The sequence below is a fragment of the Ceratotherium simum genome, chromosome 2, assembly GCF_057802395.1.
Source record: "Ceratotherium simum simum isolate JZ-2026a chromosome 2, ASM5780239v1, whole genome shotgun sequence".
NCBI classification, from domain to species: Eukaryota; Metazoa; Chordata; class Mammalia; order Perissodactyla; family Rhinocerotidae; genus Ceratotherium; species Ceratotherium simum.
Window position 1 is genome coordinate 94,333,070 of NC_141901.1, and position 23,309 is coordinate 94,356,378.

General features: G+C 34.9%; 1 protein-coding gene across 1 annotated transcript in view; it reads left to right on the top strand.

Moving 5' to 3' along the window:
- Positions 1–20,059, top strand: part of DNAI4 (dynein axonemal intermediate chain 4) — a 99,565-nt gene extending 79,506 nt beyond the window's left edge. The window contains exons 10-17 of the mRNA XM_087449305.1: positions 2,073–2,159; positions 3,429–3,580; positions 5,334–5,491; positions 5,806–5,927; positions 10,976–11,074; positions 11,754–11,980; positions 14,209–14,365; positions 19,926–20,059. Coding sequence (XP_087305431.1) covers positions 2,073–2,159; positions 3,429–3,580; positions 5,334–5,491; positions 5,806–5,927; positions 10,976–11,074; positions 11,754–11,980; positions 14,209–14,365; positions 19,926–19,976 — 1,053 coding nt within the window. The 3' untranslated portion in view covers positions 19,977–20,059. The remainder of the gene's footprint in view (positions 1–2,072; positions 2,160–3,428; positions 3,581–5,333; positions 5,492–5,805; positions 5,928–10,975; positions 11,075–11,753; positions 11,981–14,208; positions 14,366–19,925) is intronic.
- The last annotated feature ends 3,250 nt before the right edge of the window (positions 20,060–23,309 follow it).

A 23,309-nucleotide genomic window follows, 5' to 3' on the forward strand; every position in this document is an offset into this window, starting at 1 on the left:
CTACTGCACTGTGGAAAATCGTCTTGAGACAAATTAGATGAATTGTCAAGCTGAATGATGGTATGTTTGCTTGTAAAAAAGAGATAATTATAGAGTAATGAGACTTATTTTCTCCTGGGGTTTATAAATTGGTTCTGAAGACATGATTCTCAACTAGTGATTCCAAAAGACGTTTGTGTAATAGCAGTATCTTTGGAATAAATATTTAGTGTAGTTTTAAAGTGATCAAAACTAATTTGTTTAAACTGTATTTTGTTATGTATGTTTAAGAATTAGCCTTATTATTTTATTGCCATACCCTACAGGATCCTTTGTGCAAACACGACATGGTTATTATATATATATATATGGTTATTAAAAAACATAAAGTCTATAATAATTTTTGTTGAAGCCTAAATATACATTATTTAAATTATTTATATTATTTTTTAATAAAATAAAACAGCTTTATTATGGATTTGTCTTTATAAAACTATATTTGGGAAGATCTTGTAGATAAGTGAGATTTAATAAATCAATAATAACTGTAATAAAGACAGATGAGTCATTTTTAGAAACTGAATGTACTAGCATTTTAAAAATTAATGTATTGCTATTGGCATTAAAATTAAATAATTTTGAATGAAGCTAAAAAAATGACAGAAGGCATCTATCATATTTATTTATTTATTCTACAAATATTTATTGAACATTCACTGTGTGCCAGGAACTTGAAGGCACTAAGAGATACAGCAGTAATGTAGTCAGATATAGACCTCCCGACATAATACCTCCCTGTGTACTTTCATAAGGAAAATAAATAGTGCTGTGGGAGCACATAAGAGAAGCTAGTGAATGCTTCTTAGAGGAAGGGGCGCCTATGATGAATCTAGACGAGATAAACAGGAGGTTGTCATGTCAGGGTAAAAAGGGTAGTGGTAAAGAATGTTTTAAGGCAGAGAGAATTGTGGAGAGATGATGCTGGCTTGAAAGTAGGCTGGTGGCCAGAAAATATAGCAATATATTTTTGATAAAGGTATTCTGATTACAGAGAAGAGGCTGGATTTGGTCAATCATTAAACTTTGTCTGTATGTACTTACATAAGCATTTCTTGCAATGACCTGCTGTATTAATCAGCTCGGGCTGCCATAACAAAATACCATAGACTAGGTGTCTCATTTGTGTGTGTGTGTGAGGAAGATTGGCTCTGAGCTAACATCTGTAGCCAATCTTCCTCTTTTTGCTGAGGAAGATTGGCCCTGAGCTGACTTCTGTGCCCATCTTCCTCTATTTTGTATGTGGGAAGCTGCCACACATGGCTTGATGAGCGGTGCATAGGTCCACGCCTGGGATCCGAACCTGTGAACCCTGGGCCACCAAAGCAGAGCGTGTGAACTTAACCGCTATGCCACCGGGCCAGCCCCCTAGACTAGGTGTCTTAAACAACAGAAATATATTTTCTCACAATTCTGGAGGCTGGGAAGTCTGGGATCAAGGTGCCAGCTGTTTTGGTTCCTGGTGAAGGATCTTTTTATGGCTTGCAAATGGTTGCCTTCTTGCTGTGTCCTCACATGGTAGAAACAGCTCTGGTGTCTTCCTTTTTTTATAAGGCCACCAATCCTATTGGATTAGGACCGCACCCTTATGACTTCATTTAACCTTAATTACCTCCTAAAAGCTCTATCCTCCAATATAATCTCATTGGGGATTAGAACTTCAAGATATGAATTTTGTGGGAGGAGGCATAAATGTCATTTACTTTACATTTGAAATGATTAGGTCATTTTCAAAACCCCATAAGACATTATAATGTAATAATACAATCTTGGAAGATGATCTCATTATGTAAAAGAACTTGTTAGGAATCGGTTCTTTTTAGGTACTTATTCTTCAGTCTGAAAATGTGATTATTATTATTTTTCTTAGGAAGATGGAGGTGTAGAGTAAAAATAGATGCTACAATGGTATTTTTTTATCTCAATTGAAATGTCATCACTATTTTTAAAACAATTCTTTAATACGCATCTTTATACATTTGCCAATATTTTTGTGCCATCCTTTCTTGTTTTCAATGTATTTTTCTGGTTTTTAGGACCTTTTGGCTGTTGGCTATGGGCACTTTGGATTTAAAGAGCAAAAAAGAGGATTGGCTTGCTGCTGGTCAATAAAGAATCCTACGGTAACCCAAACAGGAATAAGACCCATTTTTATTTAATTAAACATTGATATAATTATCATAAAGTACATAGTTGTACGTGATAATTTAACAAAGTCAAGAAAATTTCATCAAGCAAATCTTTATTTTCTTTGGTTTAAATTCGTAATAATTAAAATTTGTTCTTGTTGATATAGGATAAAGTAAATTCATTTACAAATTCATTCAATAAATATTTATTGAGCATCTAATATGTGTGGTTAGATCTGATTATCCAAAGCTGAACCATTATTGTTATCACTACTAATTATAAAGAAGAATGAATTCGCAAATGAAAATCCTTTGAAAATTACGTTTCATTTAATACTGGATTGTTTCTTAATATATGAATAATTCCTTATCACCTTATAAGATAGATTTCTGCTATCTTCAATAGATATAAAATAGATTAATATGACCATCTTACTGCCATGAGTTTTTCAGAGAGAATGAGTAAGAATCAGTCATGTTTTTTGCTAAACAGCCCTAATCAATCTGCTACTTTATAGCTTACGTTTAGTTTCAATTCACAACTGAAATGTGAAGTGGAAAACTTAGAAAAGAGTGAGAAGAGAGTGTAAAAATGATTAGTTTTTATAAATAGCCTCAGTCTGTAGGAAGCTGGGTTTATACAGCGTAACAGAAAGCAAGAAGCAATTTTAAACATGTGGAAGGATTGATATAGGATCCATCAACAGTGGCTTGTCTTCTTTTCCACATAGGTTGTTAGAAACAAGAAAAGATTTAGGTTAGACATTAAAATAAAACAAAGCAAAACAATGAAATTCTTGACAGAGCTGTAGAGAAGAGCACCTAGGGAGTTTTGGAGCTTCTTCAAGCATCCATTGTTTAGAAAGGGTCAGAGAATCCAAGCATCTGAAACAGATACTGGGAGACAGGAACAAATGCTAGATAATTTATTGGGAGCCCAGTATTTGTTTGTTTAAGAAGGTAGACTTGTGATGATCATACGAATCCTGCTGAAAGATTATCAAAATATGATAATTACTGTAGAAACACACTGTATTTCTTAAAATTATTGAGCTCTGAGGGTTCATCAAAGTAAAGGAAATGACTAACTGAAGTTTTGTTCTCCTCTATACCGGAAGTTAGGAAGAGAAGAGTAGCCGAATGTAGATGAATTCTTCTCACGTCCCTACTGCCACCAGATAGTCTTCAGCCACCATCATACCCTACCTTACTGTGGTCTACAAAACCAAGTTTAAAATGTAACTTAATTATATTTTTGTTCAGTGGCCAGAACGTATTTATCAGAGTCCATATGGAGTTACTGCTCTGGATTTTTCAATCGAAGCACCCAACCTTTTAGCAGTTGGCTATCACAATGGCACCATTGCAATTTATAACGTGCAAAGCAACAGTAATGTTCCAGTTCTGGATAGTAGGTGAGAATCCAAGAATCAGATCAACATATAGTATGTGCTTTTTTAGGGAGAAGTAAAAATTTACTCTAATGTTATTTAGATTTGAGTGAATATTTATGTTATTATTGAGTGATACTATTATTTTTCAAACATTTAATAATTCCTCATATTGTCTCTCCAACTGGAATGCTCTGTCCTAACATTTCCTTCATCTCTACACACCTCACCAACAAACTTCCTTTGGCTTAACAGTTTATGCTTATTATTTTTAAAAAAAATTTAATTTTTTTCAGCTTTATTGAGATATAATTGATGAATAAAAATTGTATATATTTAGGTTGTACAATGTTGTTTTTTAAAGATATACAATGTGGTGATTTAATATATGTATACATTGTGAAATAATTACCACAATCAAATCAATTAACACACCCATCACCTCACATAGTTACCCTTTATTTTTTGTTAGTGAGAGTACTTAAGATCTACTCTCAGCAAATTTCGAGTATACAATACAGTAGTATTAACTATGATCACAATGCTGTACATTAGATCTCCAAAACTTATTCATCTTATAACTTAAAGTTTTCACCCTTTATTGCTTTGGTGTCACCTCCTCCAAGAAACCTTCCCATTCCTTTCTTTTGTTCATCCTGTACAAACCTTTATCATAGTACTTATCACGCTGTATATAATTTATTTATGTATATGTCTTCCTGAGGAGGCTGTAAACTCCTTGAGGGCAAGGGTTAAGTCTTACTTACCTTTGTATCTTGAGTATGTTACATAATATCAGGCATGTAACAGAATTACAGTAAGTGTTTGATTAAGAATGAATGAATGAGTGAGTCATACTGAGAAAATAAAAAAGTTGAAGGTGAAAGATACTGAATATGTTAGGTTTTTGTAATAGACCAGTTACCATTGGAGGAAAATGAGGTGGTATATTTATATTACTGTTTGAATCAACTTAGCTAGAACTGGAAATAGGCATTGAAGCAGGGGTTCATTAAGCTTAACTTTGAAATTATTTGCATAGTTTTGTAAGCACGGGCCTTTGTGCTTGTTTCCAGGAAGAAGGTCCATAACTTTTACCAAATAATCAAAAATATCTATGACTTTAAAGAGATACAGAACTATTGCCTTGGAGGTTTGCATAAAATAGTCAAGGGAGTCAGTACCAGGACAGAGCAACCCGTTAATCTGATAGGAAATGTCAGTCATCCGAGAGGAGATTTAATTCTTCAGAAAAAATTAAATCTCAGCCATAAAGAGAATCAAGCCAGTGGGCAATCCTGAATCGTAGGAGAAAGGGTGAGGTAATTGTTTACTTGAGTAAGACTTAACATATTCATTGAAGCTAAGAAAAAACATCCTTATAGAGATGAAGCTACTTATACTCAATGTGTCTAAATAAACTAAATTTACACAAAACTAGGAAAAAGTAAGTGAATAGAATAAGAGATGTAGGTTCTGAAAAGAAAGGAAATAAAAAATTTGCTTTTGTATTCCTGATATGACAGCTAATATAATTAAAGGCAGGAAAATTCTCCCTTTATTAGAAATGAGAAAAACAGCAGGGAATATTAGGTGGCAAAGTGATTATTTTTCTTATTTTTCAATATATTTAAAGAAAAGTCCAGTTTTGAACAATAAAAGCATCATTCGATAAGTAGGTCATGGTGCTCTAGGATGCCATCCTTGTCGCTTATACTACAAGTCTGTTAAAACATTATTGTAATGATTTTACATTTGGTACTTTTCCCTCTTTTAGTGAATCACCTCAGAAACATTTGGGACCTGTGTGGCAACTACAGTGGATAGAGCAAGATCGAGGAACAACAGGTGATGACAAAAGAGAAATACTAGTTTCTATATCAGCGGATGGAAGAATTTCCAAATGGGTTATACGGAAAGGACTGGACTGTCATGGTAAAAAAATATTTATATATATATATATATAAATATATATATACCAAATTATCTTTCTCTTGTTATGTGCTGAATTAAAAATTCCTGGTGAACCATGTGTAAGAGGTGACAGATTTTGGTTTGGCTAAATAAGAAAAAAAGCTGGGCTCAGTCATTGTTTCTCTAAGCATCTAGTTCCGGCACTTGCTAATTTTAACTGAATCACGTGCAAAAGATGGCAGAAATCATAATATTGTTTGCAGAAAGGACACACATTATATCTACAACTCTTTTTCATGTGGTAAATAAGAATTATGTGTTTTCTTTAAATAAAGATTTGATGCGTTTGAGGCGAACTACGGCTAGCAGCCGCAAGAAAGGAGCAGAAAAAGAAAAGAAAGGTGAAGCTTTGATATCTCGACAGGCTCCTGGAATGTGTTTTGCTTTTCACCCCACGGTAAATTATTTCAGTCCATTATTTACTATTGCATATAACAACTTTCAATAATTGAAGTATTTTAAGATATAAAGCAAAACAAAAAGTTAGCATGTTAATAAATATTGTGCCTTGTAAGTAAAGAAAAAAACAACATAGATATAGCTGCCAACCTAAGGTGGAATGACACATTCAAGTTGTATACTGTGTCTTTATCTGCTTTTTAGAGGAAAGGTCTATATATCTGAGGAACCGTGGAAAGATTGTCTTTACAACTGCATGCTTAACTTGAGTGCCCCTCCTTGTCCCTCCTGGGTGCTCTGCTGTGCTATCATGCAGGTAGAAACCAAACCGACTATCCAGTCCTCTGTATGTCAGTGTGAGGCTTGACTCTCATGATTCTGGGATCAGGAAGACCGCTTAAGTTCATGCTTCATGAGACCCGAGTCAAATCAAAGCACAGTTAACGAAGTTCTACTTTTTCTAATTCTTTTTATCTGGAGATTCTTTGGAATCAGAAAATTCAGCCACCGTGGAGACTTCTAAGAAAATATATCTTCCATGTTTTCTGTTATATATAATATGTATTTATAATATATTAAATATAATATGTAATAGGTCATCTCTTTAGTGATACCATCATCCACCTAATTACGCAAACCAGAACTTGAGCTCCTGCTCTGTTCTCCCCTATCACCCAAATGATATTTAGGTCTTACTGTCCCACTCTCCCAGTCGGAACTTACTCCTGCTAATGTAGTTCACGCCTTTGTTATGTTTCACTGTTACCACTGCAGTCATGTTCTAACTGCCTTCATTCTCAAATTCCTGTAATGCACTTTTCACCTTGACTTCAGAACAGTAGTTCTCAATGTGAGTGGGCAGGGGGTTCTTTTCTCACTAGGGGACGTTTCACAATGTCTTAAGATATTTTTGGTTGTTGCAGCTGTAGGAGGTGGGACATGGGAAGGAGTGCTATTGGCATCTAGTGGGCAGAGACCAGGGATGCTGCTAAACATCCTACAATGCACAAGACAGCCACCTCCGTCCCTCTTCCCCCAAAGAATTAGCTGGCCCAAAATATCAATAGTGTGGGATTGAGAAACCCTAGTCTGGTATCCTAGAAATGTCCTTGGCATAAGGAATTTGAGATGATCATGTAATCTGTAAGTAAAGAGTTTTACTTCTCCCTCTCTAATTTTATTTCTTTTTCTTGCCTAATTGCACTGGCTAGAACCTCCAGCACAATGAATAGAAGTGGTGAAGATAGATATCCCTGTCTTGTTCCTGATCTTAGGAAGAAAGCAGTCAGTCTTTTACTATTAAGTATGATGTAAGCTGAGGTTTTTTGTAGATGCAATTAATTAGGTTGAAGTGGTCCCATTACATTACTACTTGTTGAGAGTTTTTATCAGGAATGGATGTTGAGTTTTTATCAAATGCTTTTTCTACATCTATTGAGAAGATTACATAGTTTTTCTCTTTAAGTTTGTTAATATAATGAATTACATTGATTGGTTTTTTAATGTTTGTTCCTGGGATAAACTCCACTTTATCATGATTTGCCCTTTTAATATACTGTTGGATTTGGTACACTAAAATTTTGTTTATAATCTTTGCATGTTTGTAAGAGATATTGGTCTAGAGTTTTCTTTTCTTGTAATGTCTTTATCTGCTTTTGGTATCAAAGTACTCCTGGTCTCATAGAATGAGTTGAAAAATATTTCCTCTTTTTTACTTTTTTAAAAGAATTTGCATACAATTAGTATTATTTCTTCATTGCATCTTTGATAGAATTAATAAACCATCTGGGCCTAGAGTTTCCTTTGGGAAGATTTTTAACTTTTAACTAAAAATTCAGAATGTTAATAGATATAGGGCTATTATGATTATTTATTTCTTCTTGGGTGTGATTGGTAATTTGTGTCTTTTAAGGAATTTGTCTACTTCATCTAAGTTGTTGAATCCAGTGGCATAATAATATCCCCTTAGTATCCTTTAATAGCTGTAAAATATGTAGTGATATCATTTCTTTAATTCCTAATATTAGTAATTTGTGTCTTCTCTCTTTTTTGCTGATTAGGCTGGCTAGAAGTTTACCAATTTTTTTTATCTCAAAGAACCACCTTTTGATTTCTCTGATTTTCACTATTGTTTTTCTGTTTTCTGTATCATTGATTTCCACTCTGATCTTTGTTATTTCCTTTCTTCTACTTTGGTTTTATTGGCTCTTCTTTTTCTAGGTGCTTAAGGTGGAAGCCTAGATCATTGATTTGTGGCCTTCCTTCTTTTCTAATATACGCATTTGTGCTATAACTTTCCCCCAAGTATAGTCAGGTGTTGCTTAAGGATGGGGATACATTCTGAGAATGCATCATTAGGTGATTTCATCATTGAGCAAACATATAGAGTGCGCTTACACAAACCTAGATGGTATAGCCTACTACACGCCTAAGCTACATGATACTAATCTTATGGGACCATCATTGTGTATGTGGTCCATCATTGACCAAAACATCATGTGGCACATGACTATACTTCTTTGGCAGCATCCCACAAACTCTTATATGTTATATTTTCATTTTCATTCATTCAAAATACTTTCTAATTTCTCCTTTGATTTTTTCTTTGATTGATGGGTTATTTAGAAGGGTGTTATTTAGTTTCTAAATATTTTGGGCTTTTCCAAGGATCTTTCTTTAATTAACTTCTAATTCAATCCCATCATGATCAAAGAACAAACTTTTTATAAACTGAATCCTTTTGAATTTATTGAGATTTATTTTAAAGACCAGAATGTGATCTTTGCTGGTAAATGTTCCCTTTGCATTTGAGAAAAATTTATATTCTGCTGTTGCTGGGTGGACCCTTCTATGAATGTCAATCAGGTTAAGTTGGTAGATGGTGTTGTTCAAGTTTACTATATTCTTGCTGATTTTCTGCCTATTTCTTCCATCTCTTATTGAGAGAGAGAGATTAAAGTCTCTGACCATGATTGTGGATTTGTCTATTTTTCCTTGTAATTCAATCAGTTTTTGCTTTGTGTATCCTGAAGCTTTGTTTTGGGTATATAAATGTTTAGGATTATTATGTTCTCTTGATTAATCAACCCACTTATCATGATGAAATGGCATTATTTATAACTGGTAATATTCTTTACTCTGAAATCTACTTAGTCTGATATTAATGTAGCTGCTCCAGCTTTCTTTTAACCAGCGTTAGTGTGGTTTATCATTTTCCATCCTTTTACATTCAACCTACTTGTGTCTTTCTATTTAAGGTACATTTCTTGTAGGCAGCATATAGTTAGGTCTTGCTTTTTTATCCAATGGTACAGTCTCTGCCTTTTAATTGTGATGTTTAGACCATTTACATTTAGTTTGATTATTGTTATGGTTTGGTTTGAATCTATCATCTTGCTTGACTAGTTTATTGGTGGAGGTGTGTGTAACATGTCTGGCCTCCTTTCCTGGAAGCAGGACTCTGAAGAGCTACCTCAGTGTCAGAGTTTCTTGTAGGTTGGACTGAGCCCTCTGTTGCAACTTCATCATAGTTCAACTTAAATCTCTGCCCATTCTTATTTCCCTCAAAGAGGTTGTTCCTGAGAGAACTCACCAGTAAACCTCTTGCTTGGAAATCTCAGAGTCTCAGAGTTTGTATACTGAGGAACCCAACTTCAGACAGTGACCTTGAAGATCTCTAGAGAAAGATAACCTACTTATAAATGGTGTTGAGATAATCATTATCCATATAAAAAAATTGAATTAGATCCTTACCCCATCATATACAAAAAAACTTTTAGAAGACCTCTATGACCCCAAAGTAGGAAAAATTTCTTAAACAAAGCATAAAAAATGCTAACTATATAAAAATATTACAGTACCAGCTACATTAAAATGAGAACTCCTTTTTACCAAAATACACTAAAGAAAATAAAAAGATAAGCCATACATTGGGAGAAGATATTTGCAACATATGTAATAGACAAAGCATATGTAATAGAATATATAAAGAACTTATACAAATGAGTATGAACAAAACAGATTATTAGTAAAATGGTCAAGTGACATGAACAGAAGGGGAAATACAAATGGCCAATAAACATAAAAATGTGCTCAACCTTGTTAATATTCACATAAGTGGGACTTAAAACCATTAGTTATAATTTTACCCCTAATAGAATAGCAAAATTTAAGATTTCTGATGGGACCAATTGTTGAAGAGAATGTGGGTCAAAGGGTACTTTTATATACTAGTGAATGTAAATTGGTAATACTTTACTTTGTGAAAAAAACTGTACTTTGTTGTGTAATTTAAAACTGCATAGACCCCATGATCTAGTAGTTGTGTTCTTAAGTTCTGATATACAATAGAGTGGTGTGTCTCAAGTTTTAATGTACATGCAAATTACCAGGAAATCTTATTAAAACAGAGATTGTGGTTCAGTAGGTCTGGGGTCGGGCCTGAGATTCTGCAGCTCTAAGATGCTCCCAAGTGATGCTGACTCTACATAGCCAGGACATAGATCACTCACGTCAGACTTTTTGACTATGATTTCAACACAGGAAATACATTTAAAATCCCTATTTAGTATACATTTAAAGTTAAATATGTCTGAGACTCCATCTAGTTCAATCTCTCATTCCCAGCAAGGATCATTTCTTCAGCATTATATACATAAATAGTTATTAACTCATCTGTCTTCTCTTTGACTAGTTCTAATGAAAGAACACAGATTTCCCTGGACTGCTAGTTCCATTGTCAGGTAGCTCTAAATGCTAGAAGGTTTCTTCCTCATTCTAAGCCAATGTTTGTCCATGTAATTTCTGGACAGGATACTAAGTTCTACCCTCTATTCCAGCAAAGAACAAATCTAGATTTTCTTTGCATGGTAGTCCTTCAGGTAGTTTAATTATTGTAAAATCATGACATAAAAATACAACAGACAACTATCTTCAAGATAGTATTTCTAGTTTTGGTTCTTGAACTGATTTTAATAGATCTTGAATGGTCTGATCTTCTGTTTAGCACATTTATTAATATATGCATTTTGATTTTTTGTGTTGTAGGACACAAATATCTATCTGGCTGGTACTGAAGAAGGTCATATTCACAAATGTTCTTGTTCATATAATGAACAATACCTGGATACCTACAGAGGACATAAGGTTTGTTTAATTATAGTAGGCATGGAAATTTTATCTTGTAATATTTCTGAAATAATATTATTATACACAGTATTTTTAATATGCAATAAATTTACAACTTCAGACTTAAAAATATTGACTTGAATTAAGTGCCTTCTTAATGGAACCCACCAATAATGTGTGGGGCATTTTATTTGGCTTCTTGTTATCCTTGATTTCTTCTTGCACGTTATGGAAATCACAATTTTTGTTTCTAAAAGAATTTACTTATGATAACATGCTGACCCCAAAGTAAGGTTTCTTCCTCATTCTAAACCATTCTAAGCCTCACTCTTCCTTTGTCTCTGGCATATGCCTATTCTCTATATCTTTTATGATTGTTCCATCTGAGTTTTCTTCATTTTCTCCCTCATTTCTGTTTTTTTTCTTAATACTCCTTATATATTTTAAAGTAAATAAGTATAGTATGTATAATATTTAGTGAATATTGTAGCAACTATATTCTTATGTTTCTATATGGCATAATTCAGGGAAGATTCAATTTATGAACTTACTCCAAGCTAAAATAATACCCACACAATAATGCATGAGGCACAAATCTTCTAGAAATCTTAGCATTTTTAATTTGTTAGTCAAATATATAATATAAGATGTTAAATACTATTTACCTAAGTATTTGAATTTATTTTTCCAATTCTAGGGTCCAGTGTATAAAATAGCATGGAATCCATTTTGTCATGATGTATTCTTAAGCTGTTCTGCAGATTGGGGTGTTGCTATATGGCAACAGGAGACTTGCAAGCCATTTTTGAGTTTTTATCCAACTACTTATGTTGTTTATGACGTTGCCTGGTCTCCAAAATCATCCTATATATTTGCAGCTGCAAATGAGAGCAGAGTGGAGATTTGGGACCTTCACATCAGCACGTAAGTGTTAATATTTTTCTTGGCGCTATTTCTAGTAGAAGCAGTTCCAACTAAATGATACTTGATAGTTTTGACATCGGCTAGAGACAACTGCGTTAGTTTAAAAGAAGTAATAATTTACACTGTGAGAGTCCTTTATTCATATGCCAGGATGCTATATTAATGTTAATTACTTATACTATATATGGTTTTAAAAATATTTGAATGAAAATAGGTTACCTCACTCATCTTCTCAAATTTTTACAGGTTTATATAAGATATCATAACTATCTTGAAGTCTTTCATTGCTGGTTTATAGAAGAGTGCAGAGAGGCAGCTAATTGTTCTTAACTAAAGATTTTCTACAATAAAATAAAGGAACAAAATAATTACTTTTTACAATATTTACTTATTCTCTTACCTCATTTCAAAACATATTTGAAGGAGCATGCATTTAATTAAAATTTTTGATTTAAGGTATTACACCAAAGTTCTTAGAATGACGTCTAGACCCATCTACCCTTTCTAATGTGGAAGTTTATACAATGCTGAAATGAAGTGTTGAATGATTCTACTTCTTCAACTGGAAAACATTGTAAATCTTTACACTAGTTATTTGTAGCAGCAGCAGGGAAATACATTTTTGTTTAAAATAAATGATGTAAAATTCAATGGATTTATTCTTAATGGCAAAATTTTTTCCTAGAAGTTAATAATTTAGTAACTTAAAATTTTGTCGTGGCTTGTTCTATAAAACAGTTTGAACCAAAAATCAAGGATTACATCACAAAGCAATTTATTTTTGAATATGAGATGACTAACATATGAAGTGGCTACTTAAATGATCTCACCTCTGATTTTAATTTTTCTGGTAAAGCTGTAGTTCTCAGGCCATTTCTTCCAGAGAAGTATGCAAGTTGCTGTTTCTGTTGTTTCTTTATTTTTTTATTTCTTTTTTTTTTTTGTGAGGAAGATCAGCCCTGAGGTAACATCCATGCTAATCCTCCTCTTTTTGCTGAGGAAGGCTGGCCCTGGGCTAACATCTTTGACCATTTCCTCCACTTTTTATGGGATGCCAGCACAGCATGGCCTGACAAGCGGTGCCTCGGTGCGCACCCGGGATCTGAACCCCGGGCTGCCAAGCAGTGGAGCGCGTGCTCTTAACCACAATGCCACGGGGCTGGCCCCATATGATTCATCTTGTGTGTGTGTGTGAGGAAGATCAGCCCTGAGCTAACATCTATGCCAATCCTCCTCTTTTTTTTTTTTTTGCTGAGGAAGACTGGCCCTGGGCTGACATCTGTGCCCATCTCCCTCCACTTTATATGGGACGCCGCCACAGCATGGCCTGACAAGCAGTGCCTTGGTGGGCGCCTGGGATCCAAACCCGGCAGCCAGCAGCAGAGCGTGCGCACTTAACTGCTACGCCACGGGCCGGCCACTGTTTCTTTTGTTTCTTAAGGGCATAGGTGGATTGCTTTGGATGACCACGAGTAGGAAAAGTTCTTGTTCAAAATATTCTTTTATGTTCTAGAGGTTCATTATCAAAACATCCTTCTGTTAAAAGATATTTATTACTTAGGAGTTGTCCTAGTCAGAGTTCTCTAGAGAAACAGAACCAATAAAGAGAGAGAAAGAGATTTATTTTAAGGAACTGTCTCGCATGACTGTGGGGGCTGGCAAGTCCCAAGTCTGTGAGACAGGCTGGCAAGTTGGGATTTCTGCCAGGGTCCACGTTCAGTCTCAGGTCCGCAGGTAGTCTGAAGGCAGAATTCTATTCCACTTCGGGGAACTCAATCTTTTCTCTTAAGGCCTTCAACAAATTGGATGAGGCCTTCCCACATTATGGAGGGTAATCTGCTTCAAATTCTACTGATTTAAGTGTCAATCACATCTAAAAAAAATACCTTTACAGCAATGTGTAGACTGGTGTTTGACTAACTAGCTGGGCACCATAGCCTAGCCAAGTTAATACAGAAAATTAACCATCACAGAAGTTTAAACTTATGAGGTCACATCTTAATTGTGAATTGCTTTAATTTATCTAGTTGAAATTAGTTCGTTGAAGAAATGAAAATTTTCATTGAAGAAGGAATGATAAGCAGTTATTTTGATTTTGGAAACACTTAAAGAAGGTTTTGTTTTTTGTTACATGAAATCACAAAAAATATCTCAGACTTTTCGTAGTCTGTATATAAAAAGAACATATTAACAACAACTAAATTTACAAATAAAATATTTCATTACAGTTTGGACCCTCTGATTGTGAATGTTGCCAACCCTGGAATCAAGTTCACAACTGTTCTCTTTGCCAAACAGACAGATTGCCTTCTAGTGGGAGACAGTGATGGACAGGTTGCTGTGTATGAACTAAGAAATATGCCTACTGCTTTGGATTCTGGTCGGGTAAGACTCAACAGTCAAAATTTTATGTCATTTTATGATTTTATTTAATTGTAATTTTGTGTCATGCAAGGGATTTACATTTCTTAAATTTCTTAAGTGGTGCAATGGAAAGAACATACACCCCCAAGAGTTGCTACCTACTAGGCATGGTACCTACTAGTCTTATTTTCTTTGAGCGTCATGTTCTTTAGCTGTAAAATGAAGATAATAATGTTATTGAGTATAATAATCATAAATGTTATATGGAAGAACTTAAAATTGTGCCTAGTATATGGTTGGGACTTAAATTATTAAATATAGCTAAAGAAGCTTCCTGCAAATATTTAAAGACTTTTTGCAAGAAATAAAAATATTGTTAGATATTCTCCAGTGTTCCTGAAACAGGCATTTGTTTCTGCTGGTTTAGCATTATCCTATTCCCTTACTCTGATCTTCAAATATCAAAACTTCATTGTAAAACTTTGACAAGCAAATCAGTAGTGTAGATGCTTATTATTTTGAAGACAGCATTTCAATTTTTTCTGTTTCTTATGTTTAAATTGCCATTTTAAGGATTAATCTGGTAAATATTACCATGAATATGATAAACGTGTTAAAAATATTTAAAATATGCATAAATCAGTAAGAAAAAATACTAAGACTCCAATAGAGAGTGAGTAGTGGTCACAAACAGTTTTTTCACAAAAAATGGCTAGTTAATATATTTTAAAATTTAACCTCACTAATAATTAAAGAAACAAAAATTTATTACATTAAATTAAAATATGATACATTCTCATATATCAAATTAACAAAGTTTTTTTATGGCACTACTCAGTATTGGCAAACATTTGATAATAGGTCCTCTCCTATATTGATGGTTAGAGTAGAAATTGGTATAGTATGTGGGAGATAAATAAACAAACAAACAGATACAGACAACAGATGGGTGGTTACCAGAGGGGGAGGGTGAAGGCAGTGAAGGGGCACATGTGTATGCTGACAGATGGCAACTAGACTTTTGGTGGCGAACATGATGCAATCTATATAGAATTCAAAATATAATGATGTACACCTGAAATTTATATGTTATAAACCAATGTGACCTCAATGAAAAAATAATAATAAAAGAAATTGGTATCACTTCTTTGGAAGCAATTCGGCAATCTGAAACAAGACTGTCCACCTCTGGGACTCTATCCGACAGAAATATCACAAAGGCAATCAGAGAAATTAATTATAGCATAATTTGTGATAAGATAAGGAAAAAAAAGAAAAGAAAAAGGAAACAACCTAAATACCCAACCAGAGGGAATTGTGTCCATTAGAGTCATGTGTGTTGATTAGATTTGAGTTCTACCCCAACCACGTGGACTGAAAATGTTAGATAAGTAAACAGACAAACAGAAAACACGTGCATGCATGCATGCTTTCTTGCTCACTCGTACACAAGTACACAAGTACAAATGACTTTGTACTTGTCATTCTTTCTACCTAAAATCCACAGGGTTTCTTCCTCCACCCACTTCAAGTCTTTGCTCAAATGTCACCTTCTCAGTGAAGTCTTCCCTGGCCATCTTATTTAAAATTGCAACCTCTACTCTCCCCTACACTCCCTATTCGATACTCTTCCGTGACTTATTTTTCTTAATAATGCTTATCTTTGAATATACCATATTCTTTATTGATTGATTTTGTTGGTTGCCTGTCTCCCACAACTAGAACATAAGCTTTCTGTGCGCAGTGGATCTTGTCTCTCTTGTTCTGGGCTTCATCCCTGCTGCCCAGTACAGTGGCTGGCTTGTAGTAATTATTCAGTAAACGCTTGTTGAATAAATATGGATTGAAAACCTAGAGGAAAAATTCAACATATTAGAAGCATTATTTCTTAAAATTCGTGGATGAATTTTAGTCTTTCTTTTTACTTATCTGTTTTCCAAGTCATTACACTACATAAAGTAAATTTTTTTTCAAACTCCATTGATCTCCTTACATAATAATTTTAGTCTGTGCTGAGGAAATGCAACCCTAATGGCTTATTTTTTTCATGATATGAATTATTTTAATATTTTAAATTTCTTACAAATTCCTTGAGTACAAGATATTGTAACAGATCTGTATCTGTTACAATGTTTGTGCCCACACTGAATCTTATTTAAGATACACAGCTCAACAGCCAAAAGAAACTAAAAGAGAATTCTATTCCTTATTCAAGTCTCTCAAAAAACATTAAAATGGATCCAAATATATAATTTATGGTAATCCTTTTTCTTTTTCTGTCCATATCTCTCAAATCCTAAATGTAGCCTCAAAGCCTAAATCTATCCCTTCTTATCTCTGTGATTCTCTCAGTTCTATCCCACAAGAGCTCTGAGAACATGTCCACAAACTGCACTTGGGGCCGTGGGGAAGGGGAGTTGAGTTGTTTTAAAATCTTTGTTAGTGTGTATTGGAGTAGTCGTAGAAGAGAAATCCGTGAGCATTAGCATGTTGATTCTTTTCATCACATATATGTATCTATAGTACCTATCAAGTACTACAATAATTTATCAATAAAAATTATAATACTGTGTATCCATGTCTTTCTTACTAGTTTGAGCTGCTTGGAAACTTTGTAAGTTCGAGTATCTAGCACAGTGCTAGCACATGGTAGGCATTCAGCAAATGTGGAATTGATGTCTGAATGAACAAACCTACAAACAAAAGGCATATGGTTTCTAAGAAAGGAACAATATATGCTCAAGAAATATAATTGAGTCATAAAGACCAAAATAATAAACAAACTTCTATAGAAGCACAGAGCAGGAAAATAATTGACTTTTGAAATGAGAATGAGAAGAAGCAAAGGAAAAAATAAGACTGCTTTGGAGATGGTTTCACATAGGAGATTAAATTTCACTGTGCTTTGAAGGATTAGGATTTTCCCTTGCAGACAAGAGAGTGGAACTGTTCTCTGGGACTGAGGGGAAGGCTTGAGCAAAGATATAGAGTTGGAAAGGTCCATTGCATTTTAAGGAAATGGTGAGTAGACTTTTTTGACTGGCAAGAGATTGCTTGAAAAAAAGTTCTTCGCTATAACATTTATAGCTATTATGCTTAACAACATTATTATTCTCATTTTACAGATAAAGAATGTGAGACTCAAAGAAAATAAGCCTAGTAGGTACCATGCCTAGTAGGTAGCAACCCTTGGGACTTATGTTATTCAATCACTTCCAAACACTATCACTTAACATTAGCTGCAAAAAGATAGCTAGATAAATGGTATTTCAGTGTCTAATATTGAAATATCAAATATCTAACATCAAATAAATAACTAACAAAATTTTCTTTTAACAAATATATTCTGTATGTTAGTAAATAAATACAGTTTCCTAATACAAATATGTTTTTTATGCTTTGGGCAATTATATTTTAAAGGGTCAGGGTTATATTTCCAGGAGATTAAACAAAAAAACTTAATCAAGTTTTATGTCACATAGCCAAGCACGAGTTTAACTGATACACCTCTTCCTTAGCTTTTCAGAGAAGAATTATAATCATCATAGTAATTTGAAGTTTCAAAGTAATTAATGTGAAACCATTATTTACTGTCAAGATAGCTTATCAGGTAACATTATGACCTATAATTTCTCCAATTAATTTTAATCGAGTGAATCAAAATTTTGAAGGCTTATGATTTCATTCTATAGGAAAGATGTGCACCAAATCTGTGATGAAGGCTGCCTCTGGGAAGTGAAGGATGAGGAAAGAAAAGGATTGGGGAAGGGTACAACGGAAGTTCAACTTTATCAGTCACCAAAAGATATCCAAAGCAAAGATGACATTTGTTGATTTGGGGTGGACCTGCGTTTTACACAGGCAACGTAGCAGACAGCACATGCACCAGGTGTGCTGGAGCCAAGTTCACTGGGGAAAACGCATGGAGAAAGGATCAATAGCAGTCTAGGATCTCGACTCCCCCTCCTCTCCACATTGCCCATCACCCTCTGTGGCCTTGCACAGCAGGAGAAGGACTTTGGTCCTTGGACTATGGAGGTTTAAGTGACATGATTTCTGAATCAAGGAGCCTCCCTGATATGATCAAGGACCAGAATATTATTGTGATATGACATGGCAGAACATTGGCTCCAGCCCCATCCCACCAACTCAGGGTTCATGCCTGACGCCTGGCATGAACAGGCGCCTGGGGCCCAAGCCTTGCGCTTATAACTTGGTGGTGTAGCTAGCTGTTGACAGGATTTACCGCCACGTTAGCATTTATTGTTTGCTGAAGCACCAACTCCTCTCCTGGCACGATGGGGGCTGGTTGGTGGGGCCTAAGTCTTGCATTGAGCATAATTCTGGTTTAAGCACTAGGCAGAAGCCAATTTCGATGGGGCATTGCACGAAGCAACTCCCCTTCTGGAGGCAGCCTGTAGAGAATCACCCCTGGATGCTATTTCTACTCTTATGTTTCAGCATACAAATGTTTGTCATCTTTTTCTCTATACTTTGGGTGTTTACATTTTTTTTCCGAATTAAAGGAAAAATAAAAAGATAAGTGAAATCTTCAAAATGGGGTTTTAGAAACATAAATCTGTAATATATATAATAAATTAATGCTAAGAGACACTGAAGGCAGAAAAAATAGACCATTCATTCAACAAATATTTACTAGTGTGCGCTATGTGACGGTCTGTTTTAGGCACTCAGAATACAACAGTGAACACATACAGTAGTGACCTATTACATTTGCCCAAGTGAGAGACCAAACTAGAGAGAGATAGGTTTGAGAAGCAATGTGGCAACATGATTTGGTGCGTCAGGGCTTGAAGGATGGGGAAGTGCCAGAGAGAGTATCACAGAGGCGAAAACAAACTGACTTCCCCAATATTATCTAAGGTGGTTGTCACTCATTAGAGTTGATAAAACACTGTCACATACACTAGCTCATTCATCTCTTATAACAGTCTTTAGAAGTGGATGTTACTGTTTCCATTATACATGCAGATTCCCAGATCTCTGTGATTTTCTCAAGATTATCTTTCCTGTGTGACAAAGAAAACTCCAGTCTTCTGCTTCCAATTGCCATCTTTTCACTGCATCTTTCTCACCTCACATCTTTGGTTTCATCTTCTTACATATGATCATTTTACCCCTTTCATTTTGCATTTCATTTAATAATGAAATACAAAATTCACGTAGAAATTCAGACATTCTACTCTGTCTAAATCAGATATTACAGATCAGGAAAGAACTTAAGATATCATTAAGATTAAGTTATTTTACAGATGAGAAAACTGAGGTTTAAGCATTAAGGCTAAACAGGAGCTGTCAAAATTGTCCATTTACTGAATCCTTATAAAATTGTTTATCAAACTTCCCTAAAAGACTCTTTCATAGCAAAGAGCAGGTTTATACTAGGAAGTAACTGTTACTATTTAAACTTACCTTGGTTTGTTTCCTTTTTACAATCTTATTGGATGCCTTTTATATGTGTATCACTAACTTATAACTTTTAAATGGAGTTTTAAAGACTACTTTACCTCTTAATTTGTATTTTATTGCATTGTAATTGTGTGATTTTTTTTCTTTTCAGGGAGACGTAATAGATACTTTGCTTGGACCCAAGTCAAACCAACCAGGATAACTCATCATTACTAATATCGTTTTTTGTTGTTGTTTAAAGAAAAAGGAACAGTGTTTAATATTCAATAGTCTGATTTGCAGTAAACTGGGATTTCGGTTTTAGAAAACAATTTTGATGTATAACATCCATTTAAATTTAATAAACTTTTATTTCATAGATATGTGATTAGTTTGTGATCTAAACTAATTGTAAGAGTTTTGTTGGGATTTTCTTAATTTTTTGAAAGATATTCCTACTCTATTTCTTAAAAGTCATGTTCCAAGTACATATAAGTACACATATATGTACTTATAAAATGTCCAAATAAGTTAGAAAATTATTATTCCTTTAGAAGCAAAGCTTGGAAATTATTAGATTTACTTAAACCAAAAGCCTTATTAAAACAAAGTTCCATAGACTTTTAAATCTTCTGCTTTCCAAGCTCTGCTTTCCAGGGTTTATAAATCATGCGGGTGTTAGTATTACAAGACTATTGGATTCTCATACCCAACTTTGAATCAGAATTTTATCCTCTTAGATCTGAGCTGAAGCTGTAGAACTTGGTTAGACTATTTGATAAGCAAATGACACGACAGCACATGTCAGACTGGCACCATTTGGCCAGCAGGGCTCACACTCCCAATTCAGTGAGAAGAGTTAGTAGGGGCACAGCCGGGCACCTTGTCTGCTGCCCAGAATCTGCTCTGGGTTTTAAGCCCAGACTTAAGTGGGCCCAAAGAGAAAACAGAAAGTCCCTGATCTACAGTTTGCGTCGGGATGTTATTTTAAGAAGGTTCTAGAGCCAGCTTGTGGAAATAGGAGGAGTGGGAACTCCTCCAAACACAGTCTGTTCCCTGCTGTTTGTTTTAACAAGTCCTGGATTTTGTGAACTGAGGCCATAGGCCAGTATGGCCTGTTCTATGAAGCGTTCTAAGTGGAGAGGAGAGGATAAGGCATTTGAAACCCACTAAACTCTCTGAGAAAAATATACATATAGTAAAAACTGAGAATAGAAACAGTGTAACAGGGGGAGCTTCCTTTTACAAGTATCCATTTCTTCACAATCTCCATTTCTTTGGAGCCATACTTTAAACAAAAGCAAGGCAATTTTTAGGTCGACTGAGAGTTTAGGTCAGGTTATAAGGATTATAAATTTTCTACTGGTATAAGTCATTGTGATTCTTTGTCTTTCTGAAAGTTTGGACTTTCTATAATACTTTGTGTAACAAAATAAAAACTTGATTTAGTTGAAAAAATGTGTTTCTTTTTTTTAATGTATTTTTAATCTTTAAAAAATTTTCACGTATTCGACTCTCATTGTCTATCAAGCCTAAGTGAGGAATAAAGCTATTTCATTCTTCTCGGGTCCTGGGCAGCTGATCCTGAAGCACTGAGTCTGTTCCATTCTACACCTCTCACACCTCATCTTGTAGACTCTCCCAGACTTTAGATTATCATCAAACTTTTACTTTAAGATCTTTCACCTGGGAGTTACAGAACGAGTTATTTTGCTGGCTGTTTAGGCTGCCTTTGGATTCTCACTAGTAATCTCTATTTACCATAAAATTAAAAAAAATTTTTTAAGACTTTTTTTTTAGAGCAGTTTTAGGTTTATGAAATTGAAAGGGAGATACAGAGATTTCCCATATACTCCCTGCCCCTATAAATGCGTAGCCTCCCCAGTTATCAGCATCACAGCATCACTTGTTATGGTTCGTGAACCTACACTGACATGTCATAGTCACTCAAAGTCCGTAGATTACATTAGGGTTCACTCTTGGTGTTGTACATTCTGTGGGTTTGGACAAATGTATAATAACATATATCCATCATTATAGTGTTATGTAGAGTATTTTCCCTGCCCTAAAAATCATGTGTGTTCTGCTCTTCATCTGAACCCTGCCCCATCCAGCAACCATTGATCTTTTACTCTCTTGATGGATTTGCCTTTTCCAAAACGTCATATAATTGGAATCAGACTGTATGTAGTCTTTTCAGATTGGCTTCTTTCATTTAGTAATATGAATTCAAGGTTCTTTCATGTCTGTTCATGGCTTTATAGCTCATTCCTTTTTAGTGCTGAATAATATTCCATTGTCTGGATGTACCACAGTTTATTTATCATTCACCTACTGAAGCATATCTTGGTCACTTCCAGATCTTGGCAATTGTGAATAAAGTTGCTATAAACATCCATGTGCAGGTTTTTGTGTGGAATGAGTTTCCAATTCCTTTAGGTAAATACCAAGAAGTGTGATTGCTGGATCATACAGTAAGAGTATGTTTAGTTTTTTTTTTGTGAGGAAGATCAGCCCTGAGCTAACATCTGATGCCAATATTCCTCTTTTTTGCTGAGGAAGACTGGCCCTGGGTTAATATCCATGCCCATCTTCCTCTACTTTATGTGGGATGCTGCCACAGCATGGCTTGACAAGCAGTGCATTGGTGCGCACCCGGGATCCGAACTTGCGAACCCCAGGCTGCCGAGGTGGAGCATGCACACTTAACTGCTGCACCACTGGGCCAGCCCCAAGAGTGTTTAGTTTTAGAAGAAACTCCCAAACTGTCTTCTGTACCATTTTTCATTCCTACCAGCAATGTATGAGAGTTCCTGTTGCTCCACACCCTTGCCCGCTTTGGTATTAGTGTTCCAAATTTTGGCCATTCTAATAGGTGTGTAGTGGTATCTTGTTGTTTTAATTTGCATTTCTGTGATGACATATGATGTGGAGTTTACCCTAAGATTTTAAGAAATGAGTGAGAATTCTGCTCAGCTGTTAGCCATCGCATTTTATCCTTAAACCACACACACACACACAAAATACCAATGGGCTGGTGAGGGTGCTAAGGAGGGAGTGGTGGCTAACTTTAGGTTCCTGCTTTGTGCTAGGTGTTCATTACTTCATTCAGTCGTTCTCTACCAGGCGTTTACTCTCGTTGCCTGAGAGTCAATTGTCAGCTGTTCTTCCAACTGCTGTAGAGAAGGGAGATTGTATTCACTACCGTACAACTGGTTTCACATTTAGTGTGTTCACTAGTGTGTTCATATTTAGTTGGGTCACTTCTATGTAGCTACATACAATTATAAATCAGAAGTAGGACACTTAGTATTTGCCATTTTATCTCAATAAGTGTCTCTCTCTCAAAGAACACGTTGAATTGTATTGTGAATAAAATTAGTTATCAACACACTAGTAATAAGGTACACGTTAAAGTTCTTTACAGTTTGTAAAACATTTTCACGTTTATTATCCCATTATACCTTACAGCAATCCTGTGAGACAGATGGGCAAGTAGTTGTAATATTATCATAATCTCTATTTTCCAGAAGATATAATTAAGGCTTAAAGAGGT